Consider the following 15,354-nt stretch of genomic DNA (forward strand, 5'->3'; position numbering starts at 1 on the left):
GAGCGACTGGGGATGTTAGGGTTATTCTCTTTTACAGCAGAGCAGGTTAAGGGAAGCTTTAATGGAGGGATTGAGTACTAGGAATTGCCCCGAAGGGAGGGTCAGCAGCCAGAGGGAAGATGAGGAGAACCTTTCAGGCGAACTGGAATACGCTGCCTGAAAGGGCGGGGGAAGCAGCCCCAGTGATCACTCTCCAAAGAGAGTTAGATAAGTGCTTCAGAAGGAGTCATTTACGGGGCTACGAGGAAAAGGCAAGGGAGTGTGACTCATTGATATCTCTTTCAAGGAGCCAGCACAAAGCACAATGGGCAGAATGGCCTCCTTTGCTGCATGGCTCAATGAGTGTGAACACTTGTCACCAAGCAAGGCAAATATCTACCCTATTATTCAGACTAACACCTTTTACAGTATGTTCCAGGAATGGAATGGTCATTCATTGCGGCTCCCAAGGATTTACAGCCATAGATTAACTACTGTAGAATCAGTGAATTTACAGTGCAGAAGGAGGTCATTCAGCCCATCGAATCTGCACAGGCCCTTGGAAAGAGCACCCTACTTAAGGCCACACCTGCACCGTATCCTCATAACCCAGTAGTAACCCCACCTAACCTTTTGGACAGTAAGGGACAATTCAGCGATGGCCAACCCGGTAGCCTTGTGGATAGCACAAATGCTTCACAGCTCCAGGGTCCCAGGTTCGATTCCGGCTTGGGTCACTGTCTGTGCGGAGTCTGCACATCCTCCCCGTGTGTGCGTGGGTTTCCTCCGGGTGCTCCGGTTTCCTCCCACAGTCCAAAGATGTGCGGGTTAGGTGGATTGGCCATGCTAAATTGCCCATAGTGTCCAAAATTGCCCTTAGTGTAAGGTGGGGTTCCTGGGTTATGGGGATAGGGTGGAGGTGTGGACCTTGGGTAGGGTGCTCTTTCCAAGAGCCGGTGCAGACTCGATGGGCCGAATGGCCTCCTTCTGCACTGTAAATTCTGTAAATTCTATAACCCACCCAACCTGCACATCTTTTGGACGGTGGGAGGAAACCGGAGCACCCGGAGGAAACCCACGCAGACCATGGGGAGAACGTGCAGACTCCGCACAGACAGTCACCTAAGGCTGGAATTGAGCCCGGGTCCCTGGAGCTGTGAGGCAGCTGTGCCAACCACTGTGCCGCCGTGCCACCATCAAAAGGTTGGGAGCAAAGCATGGGGCAATTTCAACATTTGGTGGGTGGGTAGTTGGGGGCGGGTGTCTGGGACACAGCTTGCTCAGATTTTCCTTTTTACTGAAGTGACTGGGATTGGTGGGGGGTGGAAATCAGACCGGGTGTTCAGCATAACAGCCACACCACACTGGGCAAAAGGGAACATGACCCTCTCATCTTTAAAAAAAACAATGATTTTGTCCACCAGGTTCAGAAAGGCCAAGTAGGAACGTGTGTGACAAATAACTCACCATCACTCTCACAAGTGCTCCCCAAGTCTCACTTTGAAGTGCAGTCACTATTGTTGAACCAGCCTTTTTGGAGAGGGAGCCAGGGTCCCACAAACAGGTTTAAGTCGAATCGGATCTTGGGCGTGACTTAACGCGCAAAAAATAGTCCCGTTTTGGGCGCAAATCCCTCAGTGCCAGGATGGGACTAAAAGGGTGCCCAGGTGGCCCTGCCATGATGCCAGGCTGGCAGTGCCAAGGTGCCCGAGTCACAATGAGAGTGACAGAGTACCACACTGCCCAGACCACCTGGCGGCCTCCGATGGCCTGAGACCGCTCCCAAGCCTACTGGCGACGATGAAACCATTGTCAATCATCTGGTTCACTAACGTCCTTTAGGGACTATGGTTCACTAACGTCCTTTAGGGAAGGAAATCCTTACCTGGTCTGAACATAGCAACATGATTGATTCTTAAGTGCCCCTTCAAGGGCAATTAAGGATAAATGTTAGTCCAGCCGGCGATGCCCATATCCCGTTAAAAAAGAAAGGAAACTACACTATGAAAGAAAGATATTTCTTTCTACAGCACCTACCTGTGCCAATGAACATCACATCATACTGTTTATCATCCAAAGCTGTGACTGTGTCGACTACAATCTTTGTGTACTTCACATTTTTCTTCATAAAAACCGGATGTCCTCCCATGGGTTTGACTTCTTCGTCCATCAGCGGATGCTTCTTCACAAAGTCGAGAACGGTGTCTGGCAGGTCACGTGACGTCTCAATGCCCTTGCTCCTGAATTTATCTGTAATGCACTGTCAACCAGAGAGAGCACAGCAAAAACAATCAACAAGTTGCATTTATCTTCAACAAAGCCAAATGCCTCAAGGTACAGGAGGAGTGTTATCCATCAAGACTGTTATGGGCCAGGGTTTAGAGAACCCCAAAGTGTATCATGGAGTTCACCTGACCCACAACTTTTAATAGATCGGGTTATGGGGGGCACACAGCCCACTCTACAGGTGCGGTACAGCAGAAATGGAGAACTATTTTGTAAAGCAAAACAATGTTTATTCTATGAACTCAAGTTAGCCTTTTTGAAACATACAGTGAACATCTTAGCAACCATTAATTCAAATACAACCCCCAAAGAATACAACACTACGTAATCCATAAGCTGTCCTTTTAACATCCAGAAGACTTTTTAAAAAAACTTTAACCAGAAGCACATTCGGTTTACATTCACTACTGAGAACATTTATAATTCTGAATTCACCAAATGATCAAGAGATAGTCTTTTCATGGCAGAGAGAACAGCAGTACACCTGCTTGGTCTGGCTTCAGCTCCAACACTGAAAACGAAACTAAAACACACCCTGCAGCAAACAGCCTAAAACGAAAGTAAAAAGCTGACAGACAGCCCAGCTCCACCCACACTCTGACATCACTGCAGTAGTAAACACCCATTTCTTAAAAGTACTCTCACTACCGATATTTATATACACACCCATTTATAAACACCCATTTCTTAAAGGTACTCTCACATGACAAGACTCTGACACCGAGGAGACACTAGGGAAGATGATCAGAAGCTTGGTCAAAGGACACTTGGCTGAATAATGGATGGAGGGGTGGAGGACTCCTTGCTGGGCTGTAGTTCCAGAGATGGGCTAGCAACAGCCTGACATAGTCATACTCACGGCACAGAGCAGCTTTCATGAGCTGAGAACTCCCCAAAGCCTTTCAGAGCCTAGGGAATCCTTTTGAAGTAAAGGCATTGTTGCTAAGTAAGAAACACAGCAGCTAATTTGTGCAAAACCAAACTCCCATGCACAGTAATGAGATAATGGCCAAGTAATCTGCTTTAGTGGTGTTGGTTGAGGGATGAATTTTAGCAGGAACACTTTAGAGTACTCTCCTGTTCTACCGCATAATAAGACGCTATCCAATTGAGGGGGCACATTCGATCTTGGCTTCATGTCTCATTCAGAGGATGGCACCTTTGACAATACAGCCCTCCCTCAGTACTGCACTGCAGTGTCAGCCTCAAATTTGTGCTCAAATCTCTGGAGATCTGCCTTGAACCCTCAACCTTCAGAATCAGAATTAAGTGTTCTTCTACAGCTGTTAGTTGTCCTTCAGTTGACACAACGGTCGGGGGATTTTCTTTTGGTCAGTCACAGTTCAGTTGCTATCACTCTCTCCTCCGAGTGCTACTTCCTCCATTACGATGACCACACTTTCAAATATACCCCCTTGGCCTTGAAGGGCGACCTGTGGTGGTGAAAGGCACCACGTAAACGGAAGCCTTTGTTGTTTCTTCTTATCCCAATGGTGATTTGGTATGTATGTTAAAGGCCGCACGTTGGCAGGATATCTCATAGTGAGGGGGGGTGGGGTGAAAGCAGGAGAGGTAGAGTGAAGGGTGACCCTCGGCTGACCTGACCATATCTTGTTGGGGGTGGCCGCATAGCGATCAGGAGCCAGACGCTTTTCTCATGCCTTCCTCTCTAACCCAGGAAGGATATTGCCGCTTGTAGCCCTCAACTCATACTGGGATCAGCATGGACGTGAGATCAAGCCTGGCATATTTCCTATCAGTATTCACGAGATGAATTTGCTTTGTGCGATGGAGCAAAACAGGTGCAAATGAGTTGGCAACCAACATAAACTTGTGTTCACTTCCCTGCACGGTGCAACTCATAAAATCCAACCTCAGCGATATATACACAAAACATGATAAAGATGCAGGAAGACTCTACGAGGAACCATTATGTAGAGATTGGAACAGAAGGCGAGATGCTTTTGATTGATGCAAAACTCCATTTTCAACCTAAATCCGTTGTTCTACGTGAGCCTTAGGGACAAATATACCCCCAACCCACCCCACCCCAGAAATGTGGCACCTTCAATGCTGAAGAGTCTTACCGATCCTGGCCGAGGTTCTGGAACCTTCCCCAAATACGCGGACCACCACCGTGTTGATTCCTGGTCTTCCTTATACCGCCCTTCAAATGTCTTCCGAATGTCAGCAAGGGCGTAGCGGCAGACAGCGGACGTTTGAACATTTTGCCTTCATTATTAACAAGAAGAGTGAACAGACATTAGTGAAATACGAGAAAGACAGCCACCTCACATCCCACCGGTTGGGTATTCGCTGTGATATTCGTCTGAAATAACTCTTTCTCTTATTGCTGATAGAAATCTGTAAGACGCGACGACCTTGCCAATAGGCAGCTCTTCGCTAATCTCACACCTTCCTCCTTAACCCTTTCCAGTCTGCAATCTCACGAGAAATCTGGGATGGAATTCTCCGGCCGTTGGGATTCTCTTATCCCGCTGGCTGCGCACCCCCCCGCCGGCGAGTTTCCCGCCGGCGCGGGGTGGCTTCAATGGGAAATCCCATTGGCAAGCGGCGGGAAGAGAGAATCCCGCCGCCAGCGAACGGCGGGCATGCCGAGAATCACGCGACTCGAGGACCGGAGAATCCGGCCCGTTTCTTTATTTTCCCGGGATTTATCCAAGTGCTGCCAACTCCCAGAGTTGTCCTCGTGTTCCCAGGAATTGATTCATGCCCAGGACACTGCTGCCAGCAAAATCAAAAGTAAAATCATGGGGAGGGGGGCATTAAACAAAACTATTATTGTTTCCTTTCTCTTTGTACCTTTTAGTTATAAAGATATTGGTGAGATGGGCAGAGGGGAGAAGGTTCTTCCGCTGATGCTCAAGGCTAAGCCAATTGGGTAACAAGGAATCATTTCCCTTTCCAATTGGCCAGGGGAAGGCAGTGCACCTGGGGCGATGATGGCAGTGTAGGGATGGGGTGGTTTCCGGTAGGAGGTCACGGGATGAATGCACCCCATCAGAGTTGAACACCCAATGGTTAAAATAGTTGTGGTGAATGTATTATGCCAATAATCCACCATTGTATTTGTATCTGTGCTATGCTGTTGCCCTTGTGGGCTCCTCCTTTGGGCCACTGTATGGCATTATCCATAGGGGAACATGTTGGGGCCTGTATGGGCTCCGCCCATGGCTCCTCCCCTTGAAGGGAGGTATAAAGAGCAGTCGACCTGTAGGCAGTTCTCAGTATTGGATCAGTCGCAGGGAGGCACTGTTCTAAGTTGATTACAGCCACAGTTTACTTCTACTCCCGTCTCGAGTGAATTGATGGTCGCATCAATAGTGCCGAGGGGAATGTCAGCTGACTGTGGTGTGAGTTTGTGCGCTAATGGTGCACAATGTCATTTTGGCGTGTATATAGTGTCAATTTCTGCCTGCTGTTCTTTTTTTTACCCAACCAACAAAGCTAAAGAGCCAGGACGTTCAATGAACATAGCCAATGAAGAGGTTGTGAACGGGCAGCTCAACATAGCATCAAAGGACAGGATTTTTGTTTCCCGTGATTCTTGCTTGATTGGTCAATTAATGGCCGGGGGTGGGATCAACTTTTCTTTTATTCTTTCATGAGATGTGTGCGTCGCTGGCTGCGGCAGCATTTATTGCCTAATTGCCCTTTTGAGGGGCCATTTCCGGATCAACCATATTGCTGTGGATCTGGAATCACACGTAGGCCAGATCAGGTAAGGATGGCAGATTTCCTTCCCCTAAAGGGCATGTGGATTTTTACAACTATTGACAATGGTTTCATGGTGATCATTAATTCCAGATCTTCTAATTCAATTCAGATTTCACCATCTGCTGTTGTGGTATTCGAACCCGGATCTCCAAAGCACCAACCGGCATCTTTGGATTATTAGTCCAGTGACAATGCCACGAAGCCACTGCCTTCCCTGAAGTCCAATTAAGGACAGTAGAATCGAGAGGGGGTGAAAAAGGAGAAAAATCTGTACAAACTGTATCGTTGATTGTTGGGAAATATGTTTCCCGGGTGTTTACTTGCTGTAACCTGCTTTGATACAAGTTTGTAATAAAATGCATTAAAAAAAAACTTTTATAATTACATTTGTCCCTGTTGCTCAGAAGGGAAGGGGGGAGAGGAGCAGAGCATTAGTAATTGGGGACTCTATAGTCAGGGGCACAGATAGGAGATTTTGTGGGAGCGTGAGAGACTCACGTTTGGTATGTTGCCTCCCAGGTGCAAGGGTACGTGATGTCTCGGATCGTGTTTTCCGGGTCCTTAGGGGGGAGGGGGAGCAGCCCCAAGTCGTGGTCCACATTGGCACCAACGACATAGGTAGGAAAGGGGACAAGGATGTCAGGCAGGCTTTCAGGGAGCTAGGATGGAAGCTCAGAACTAGAACAAACAGAGTTGTTATCTCTGGGTTGTTGCCCGTGCCACGTGATAGTGAGATGAGGAATAGGGAGAGAGAGCATTTAAACACGTGGCTACAGGGATGGTGCAGGCGGGAGGGTTTCAGATTTTTGGATAACTGGGGCTCTTTCTGGGGAAGGTGGGACCTCTACAGACAGGATGGTCTACATCTGAACCTGAGGGGCACAAATATCCTGGGGGGAGATTTGTTAGTGCTCTTTGGGGGGGTTTAAACTAATGCAGCAGGGGCATGGGAACCTGGATTGTAGTTTTAGGGTAAGGGAGAATGAGAGTATAGAGGTCAGGAGCACAGATTTGACGTCGCAGGAGGGGGCCAGCGTTCAGGTAGGTGGTTTGAAGTGTGTCTACTTCAATGCCAGGAGTATACGAAACAAGGTAGGGGAACTGGCAGCGTGGGTTGGTACCTGGGACTTCGATGTTGTGGCCATTTCGGAGACATGGATAGAGCAGGGACAGGAATGGATGTTGCAGGTTCCGGGGTTTAGGTGTTTTAGTAAGCTCAGAGAAGGAGGCAAAAGAGGGGGAGGTGTGGCGCTGCTAGTCAAGAGCAGTATTACGGTGGCGGAGAGGATGCTAGATGGGGACTCTTCTTCCGAGGTAGTATTGGCTGAAGTTAGAAACAGGAAAGGAGAGGTCACCCTGTTGGGAGTTTTTTATAGGCCTCCTAATAGTTCTAGGGATGTAGAGGAAAGGATGGCGAAGATGATTCTGGATATGAGCGAAAGTAACAGGGTAGTTATTATGGGAGACTTTAACTTTCCAAATATTGACTGGAAAAGATATAGTTCGAGTACAATAGATGGGTCGTTTTTTGTACAGTGTGTGCAGGAGGGTTTCCTGAAACAATATGTTGACAGGCCAACAAGAGGCGAGGCCACGTTGGATTTGGTTTTGGGTAATGAACCAGGCCAGGTGTTGGATTTGGAGGTAGGAGAGCACTTTGGGGACAGTGACCACAATTCGGTGACGTTTACGTTAATGATGGAAAGGGATAAGTATACACCGCAGGGCAAGAGTTATAGCTGGGGGAAGGGCAATTATGATGCCATTAGACGTGACTTGGGGGGGATAAGGTGGAGAAGTAGGCTGCAAGTGTTGGGCACACTGGATAAGTGGGGCTTGTTCAAGGATCAGCTACTGCGTGTTCTTGATAAGTATGTACCGGTCAGACAGGGAGGAAGGCGTCGAGCGAGGGAACCGTGGTTTACCAGGGAAGTGGAATCTCTTGTTAAGAGGAAGAAGGAGGCCTATGTGAAGATGAAGTGTGAAGTTTCGGTTGGGGCGATGGATAGTTACAAGGTAGCGAGGAAGGATCTAAAGAGAGAGCTAAGACGAGCAAGGAGGGGACATGAGAAGTATTTGGCAGGAAGGATCAAGGAAAACCCAAAAGCTTTCTATAGGTATGTCAGGAATAAGCGAATGACTAGGGAAAGAGTAGGACCAGTCAAGGACAGGGATGGGAAATTGTGTGTGGAGTCTGAAGAGATAGGCGAGATACTAAATGAATATTTTTCGTCAGTATTCACTCAGGAAAAAGATAATGTTGTGGAGGAGAATGCTGAGCCCCAGGCTAATAGAATAGATGGCATTGAGGTACGTAGGGAAGAGGTGTTGGCAATTCTGGACAGGCTGAAAATAGATAAGTCCCCGGGACCTGATGGGATTTATCCTAGGATTCTATGGGAGGCCAGGGAAGAGATTGCTGGACCTTTGGCTTTGATTTTTATGTCATCATTGGCTACAGGAATAGTGCCAGAGGACTGGAGGACAGCAAATGTGGTCCCTTTGTTCAAAAAGGGGAGCAGAGACAACCCCGGCAACTATAGACCGGTGAGCCTCACGTCTGTAGTGGGTAAAGTCTTGGAGGGGATTATAAGGGACAAGATTTATAATCATCTAGATAGGAATGATATGATCAGGGATAGTCAGCATGGCTTTGTGAAGGGTAGGTCATGCCTCACAAACCTTATTGAGTTCTTTGAGAAGGTGACTGAACAGGTAGACGAGGGTAGAGCAGTTGATGTGGTGTATATGGATTTCAGCAAAGCGTTTGATAAGGTTCCCCACGGTAGGCTATTGCAAAAAATACGGAGGCTGGGGATTAAGGGTGATTTAGAGATGTGGATCAGAAATTGGCTAGCTGAAAGAAGACAGAGGGTGGTGGTTGATGGGAAATGTTCAGAATGGAGTACAGTCACAAGTGGAGTACCACAAGGATCTGTTCTGGGGCCGTTGCTGTTTGTCATTTTTATCAATGACCTAGAGGAAGGCACAGAAGGGTGGGTGAGTAAATTTGCAGATGATACTAAAGTCGGTGGTGTTGTCGATAGTGTGGAAGGATGTAGCAGGTTACAGAGGGATATAGATAAGCTGCAGAGCTGGGCTGAGAGGTGGCAAATGGAGTTTAATGTAGAGAAGTGTGAGGTGATTCACTTTGGAAGGAATAACAGGAATGCGGAATATTTGGCTAATGGTAAAGTTCTTGAAAGTGTGGCTGAGCAGAGGGATCTAGGTGTCCATGTACATAGATCCCTGAAAGTTGCCACCCAGGTTGATAGGGTTGTGAAGAAGGCCTATGGAGTGTTGGCCTTTATTGGTAGAGGGATTGAGTTCCGGAGTCGGGAGGTCATGTTGCAGCTGTACAGAACTCTGGTCCGGCCGCATTTGGAGTATTGCGTACAGTTCTGGTCACCGCATTATAGGAAGGACGTGGAGGCTTTGGAGCGGGTGCAGAGGAGATTTACCAGGATGTTGCCTGGTATGGAGGGAAAATCTTATGAGGAAAGGCTGACGGACTTGAGGTTGTTTTCGTTGGAGAGAAGAAGGTTAAGAGGAGACTTAATAGAGGCATACAAAATGATCAGGGGGTTGGATAGGGTGGACAGTGAGAGCCTTCTCCCGCGGATGGATATGGCTGGCACGAGGGGACATAACTTTAAACTGAGGGGTAATAGATATAGGACAGAGGTCAGAGGTAGGTTCTTTACGCAAAGAGTAGTGAGGCCGTGGAATGCCCTACCTGCTACAGTAGTGAACTCGCCAACATTGAGGGCATTTAAAAGTTTATTGGATAAACATATGGATGATAATGGCATAGTGTAGGTTAGATGGCTTTTGTTTCGGTGCAACATCGTGGGCCGAAGGGCCTGTACTGCGCTGTATTGTTCTATGTTCTATGTTCTATTTGTGATTCTAAGCACTTTAAAATAAAAAGGACAGTAGAATCATAGAATCACTACAGTGCAGAAGGAGACCATTCGGCCCATCGAGTCTGCACCGACCCTCTGAGAGAGCCCCCACACCCCCACCCTACCCCCATAACCCCACCTAACCTTTTGGACACTAGGGGAAATTTAGCATGGCCAATGCATCTAACCCGCACATCTTTGGACTGCAGCGAGCACCTGAAGCTGGAGGGGAAATAATCGGTCCTTCAGCACTTAAAAGCGGAATTGCCGGTAAATTGCAGAGAGCCTTGATATCGTGCCTTAAACAGAATAAAATAGCAGGTGCTTTGTTGGAGCATTATCAAGCAAAACCGCCGGTTGAATTAATATCGTCCAGTTTTACACTCATGCCTGAAGCAAAATGACCCCTAGTGAATTCATCCAATGAGTATTCAAACAAAGCAGAAACATACAGAGTTGGGTCCATGTGCTGCTGTGAGGTAGCTAATTTCGGGCAGATTGTGGAGCCATCATTCGAGCAGGAATGCTCCTGTGTGGTGACTGCACCCCTCCCCCCCACTTGCCCACCCTTCTCCCCCCAACCCCCAACCTCCTTCTAGAAATGAATCAGTCTGCGGGCAATGGCGAAGACCAGAAAGAGGCCCAGCTGTGAGGCCCCCATGGTCAAATTGCTTGACAATTTACACGCCACTTGTCTGAGGGGGCAACGAACGTTTGGGGGGGTCAGTTGAGTCTCACCCCAGCAAGGAGTGACATTGGAGAAGGACGCTGGAGCGCCTGGTGAATAAGGAGCTGCAGAACATCTGAGTCGGAAGAACTTTGAGGGTTAAGAGTTTAGAAAGTGGAGGGGAGACCGACAGCCCAGTGAGGCAGCCCCGCACCTCATAAGGTTGTATCATCCCTAAAATGACTGGGCCCTCTGCCATGCGTGAGGACTGCTCCTTTCTGGATGATTAACCACACTCACACCGGTGACAAACACCAGGTCAGCAATCCACAGTAGCTCTCCCAAAGCAGGCGTGACCAATCTAAGAGAGAAACAATGCGTGCAATTCAGGGGCGCGTAATCAATCTCTGAGATACTGAAGCTTCTCATTCTCTAACCTGCCCCGGTGAAATTCAATTCTCCTTTCCAACAGAGTTAATTGCGGAACATTTGCACTCACATTTCAACCCCCCGTTTCCATTATTATCCTATTCTTATGACAGGAACGGGACTCGTGGGAAAATAGAGGTTGCTGAGAAATGAAGTGACATTAGTGCTCAAGTGTACAAAATGTTCCAAAAATTAACATTCTCCAGAAGTAAGCAGAGTTGCTCTTCTTTGATTTGTTTATGGAATGTGGGCATCACTGGAAAGCAGTGTTTAGTATCTAAGTTGCACTTGTACGCAGCTGTGAAGCAAGACGCCCGCTCAAAGATGAGTGCACACAACCACACTAAAAAAAAAGATACTATTCACTGAATTCAACAGGCTGCGCACAACATTGGAGGGGATTAAAAAAAAAAAAAATTATTTCCTGGGATGTGTGTGTGTCCGGCAAGGTCAGCATTTATTGTCCATCCCTAATTGCCCTTAGGCTGAGTGGCTTGCTGGGCCATTCCAGAGGGCAGTTAAGTGTCCGTCACATTGCTGTGGGCCTGGAGTCACGTGTAGGCCAGACTATAGAAATTCATAGAAATTCACAGTGCAGAAGGAGGCCATTCGGCCCATCGAGTCTGCACCGGCTCTTGGAAAGAGCACCCTACCCAAGCCCACACCACCCTATCCCCATAACCCAGTAACCCCACTCAACCAACACTAAGGGCAATTTTGGACGCCAAGGGCAATTTAACATGGCCAATCCACCTAACCTGCACATCTTTGGACTGTGGGAGGAAACCGGAGCACCCGGAGGAAACCCACGCACACACGGGGAGAACGTGCAGACTCCGCACAGACAGTGACCCAGCCGGGAATCGAACCTGGGACCCTGGAGCTGTGAAGCAATTGCGCTAACCGCTATGCTACCGTGCTGCCCGTGAGGACCAACATTGTGAGGAGGGCAGATTTCCTTCCCTGAAGGACGTTCGTCAGCCAGGCGGGGCTTTGCAACAATCGATGGCCAGGTGTCATGGACACCATTACTCAGGCCAGCTTTATAATTCCAGATTCATTCAATGAATTTGAATTCCATCAACTGCCGTAGTATTTGAACCCATGACCCAGATCGTTAGCCTGGCCCCCGGTAGTCCAGCAACATTACCACAACACTAAGATCTCCCCAAGGGATGTTGTGGGCAAGGGAAGACTCCATCCAAATTCCCTTAACTGAGTGAATAAGAGTCATCCACGTGACTGGGCCTGCAGTCACATATTTTCTTCCCTCACGACATGAGTGAATCAGATGGAGTTTTATGACAATCCAGTAGTTTCATGCTCATCATTACTGATGCAAGCTTTTTAATTCCACACGCATTTATTAGCTGCCTTTAAATTCGCCCCTGGTGGGATTTGTCTCTAGATCATCAAATTCGGTCTCTGAATTGCGAGCATAGTAAAATAACCATTATGCTCTCATTCTCTTAGCAATGGGATTGAATCAAAGTAGAACGCCCGCTATCTCACAACGAGACGTAGAGCACATCGCAGGTATGATTGGAACCATCCAGTCAAATTTCTATTGTGAGTCACTGTTTCCATGGGGACAGACTGTGCTCGGTGACAAAGCATTTTGTTTTGCGTGTTTTGATAAACCTGTCCTCTGTACAGAGAGAGAGAGGGGTTGGTACTGGAGAGCCAGGGTACCTTGTTGCTGCGGTCACTGATCCCACAAGCCAGTGTGCAGTACCGAGGAGGTGCTGCACTGTATGTTTAAGAGGCGCGATGAGCCCGAATGGGAACATGGTCCCATAACAAGCGCATTTAGCCGGGTGTTTCCCGGCACTCAGAGCGCCGAGAAGCCCCACGCTATCGAACGGGACTCTGTTCCCATTGGGGTAGATTCGGGGCCTGAGCGGGGAACTCCCCCGATGAGGCCGCAGTTAATCCCGTTTTGTGCACTGAGGAACTCCTCAGTGCAGAAGGAGTTTGGGACGCCATTTCAAAGTGGCGTCCCGATCTCACGACCCCCTCCCCCCCCTGACACGACTCCCAAATCCCCCCCCCCACCCCCCCCCAAGTCCGGCTGACCTATAAGGGGGGTCCTCAGCCCCATTGGGGGGGGGGGGGTAATGTCAACTTGGCACTGCCGCCTGGCACCCAAGCAGCATCCCTGCCAGCCTGGAAATGCCACCTGGGTACCTTGGCACCCATGCTGGCAGTGCCAGACTGGCAATGCTGGCAGTGCCAGGATGCTAGGGTGGCACCAGCAGTGCCAGGATGCCACCCCACCCGGGGGGGAAAGCACCTGGTGCCATCTCATATGCTGGGCGACCCCCGTAAGTCCCATTCCTTATGGTGTAGAGCCCAGCACTGAACAGCGCTCCCCAGACGTCTCCAAGGCAAAGGGGTTAGAACCCAACGCCTTGGGTAGATTGTGGGAGTGCATATCAGAATGAGACAGATTTGCTAAAAAGTGATCTGCCCACAATGGGCGGGATTCACATCGCGACATCTCGCAAGATCGCGTTAGATCTCGCGAGCCATGGCAAGCCGGGTAGATACCAGAAGAGAGATCTCCTGACATCTACCAGCCGCGGCACGCTGCCATTAGGACGTATTGCGGGCGGTAGACCGCACCCAAGATCTCTCGGATGGGATGTTAAACTGAGGTCTCTCTCAGGTCGACATAAAAGATCCCACAGCCGCTGTTTCGAAGATGTGCAGGGGAGCCCTCCCCGACGTCCTGGACAGTATTCATCCCTTAACCAACATTGATGCATGGGTTGCGGGCCTTGTTGACAGTGCGGAAGGATGTTACAAGTTACAGAGGGTCATAGATAAGCTGCAGCGCTGGGCTGAGAGGTGGCAAATGGAGTTTAATGCAGAAAAGTGTGAGGTGATTCATTTTGGAAGGAATAACAGGAAGACTGAGTACTGGGCTAATGGTAAGATTCTTGGCAGTGTGGATGAGCAGAGAGATCTCGGTGTCCATGTACATAGATCCCTGAATGTTGCCACCCAGGTTGAGAGGGTTGTTAAGAAGGCGTACGGTGTGTTAGCTTTTATTGGTAGAGGGATTGAGCTTCGGAGCCATGAGGTTATGGTGCAGCTGTACAAAACTCTGGTGTGGCCACATTTGGAGTATTGCGTGCAATTCTGGTCGCCGCATGATAGGAAGGATGTGGAAGCATTGGAAAGGGTGCAGAGGAGATTTACCAGAATATTACCTGGTATGGAGGGAAGATCTTATGAGGAAAGGCTGAGGGACTTGAGGCTGTTTTCGTTAGAGAGAAGAAAGTTAAGAGATGATCAGAGGATTGGATAGGGTGGACAGTGAGAGCTTTTTTCCTCGGATGGTGATGTCTAGCACGAGGGGACATAGCTTTAAATTGAGGGGAGATAGATATAGGACAGATGTCAGAGGTAGGTTCTTTACTCAGTGAGTAGTAAGGACGTGGAATGCCCTGCCTGCAACAGTAGTGCAACACTAAGGGCATTCAAATGGTCATTGGATAGACATATGGACGATAAGGGAATAGTGTAGATGGGCTTTAGAGTGGTTTCGCAGGTCGGCGCAACACCGAGGGCCGAAGGGCTTGTACTGCGCTGTAATGTTCTATGTTCTATGCATTGCCCATCCCTAATTAATCTCGAGGAGGTGGTGGTGAACTGCCTCCTCGAAGCACTGCAGTCCATGTTGTGCAGGTACACCCACAGAACTGTTAGGGAAGGAATTCCAAGATATTGACCCAGTGACAGTGAAGGAACAGCGAAACAGTTCCAAGCGAGGGATGGAGAGTGACTTGCAGAGGAACATGGTGGTGTTCCCCTGTGTCAGCTGCCCTCGTCTTGTTAGGTGGTAGAGGCTGGATGTGGAAGGTGCAGTCTGGGAGCTTGCTGTGTGCAAATTGGTTGCTGCGTTTCCTACGTTACAACAATGATTGCACTTCAAACGTCATTAATTGTAGTCACTGTTTAAATACCCTGGGGTCAGGATAGGCGCTCTAAAAACACAAGTCAAATATATCTCAAATCAAAATGGTGCTGGCTTTCCTATGCAAGTTTGTGAAGTGGATTAGTTCACCTGAACATTCTGCTGGATTTAGTTAGACAAAATAGAGAAATGTAAGCTCAATTTTCATCCTACTTGCCCGTTGGGAACAGGGCGGGTCAGGATCAGCTACTCGTTTCACACCTCTGTTCATGAAAGGAGCTATGAATACCTAAGTCTTCCTTTTCTGCACCAAGGTTACAATAGAATCATAGAAAAGTTACGGTGCAGAAAGAGGCCATTTCAGCCCATCGCTTACCAAGATTACAATGAAGTTTCATTTTGTTCCAATTGGCTTCACTTCAATTATC

At 48.5% G+C, this 15,354-nt stretch overlaps 1 protein-coding gene and 1 long non-coding RNA gene across 2 annotated transcripts in view; one reads left to right on the forward strand and one right to left on the reverse strand.

Moving 5' to 3' along the window:
- Positions 1 to 6,354, forward strand: part of LOC140393276 (uncharacterized) — a 169,941-nt gene extending 163,587 nt beyond the window's left edge. Inside the window, exon 8 of the long non-coding RNA XR_011935564.1 lies at positions 6,113 to 6,354. This is a non-coding gene — a long non-coding RNA (uncharacterized lncRNA). The remainder of the gene's footprint in view (positions 1 to 6,112) is intronic.
- Positions 1 to 15,354, reverse strand: part of sema4gb (sema domain, immunoglobulin domain (Ig), transmembrane domain (TM) and short cytoplasmic domain, (semaphorin) 4Gb) — a 244,050-nt gene that overhangs the window by 54,434 nt on the left and 174,262 nt on the right. Inside the window, 2 exon segments of the mRNA XM_072479570.1 lie at positions 2,017 to 2,239; positions 4,353 to 4,497. Coding sequence (XP_072335671.1) covers positions 2,017 to 2,239; positions 4,353 to 4,497 — 368 coding nt within the window.

Source organism: Scyliorhinus torazame, chromosome 16 (genome assembly GCF_047496885.1).
Source record: "Scyliorhinus torazame isolate Kashiwa2021f chromosome 16, sScyTor2.1, whole genome shotgun sequence".
NCBI lineage: Eukaryota > Metazoa > Chordata > Chondrichthyes > Carcharhiniformes > Scyliorhinidae > Scyliorhinus > Scyliorhinus torazame.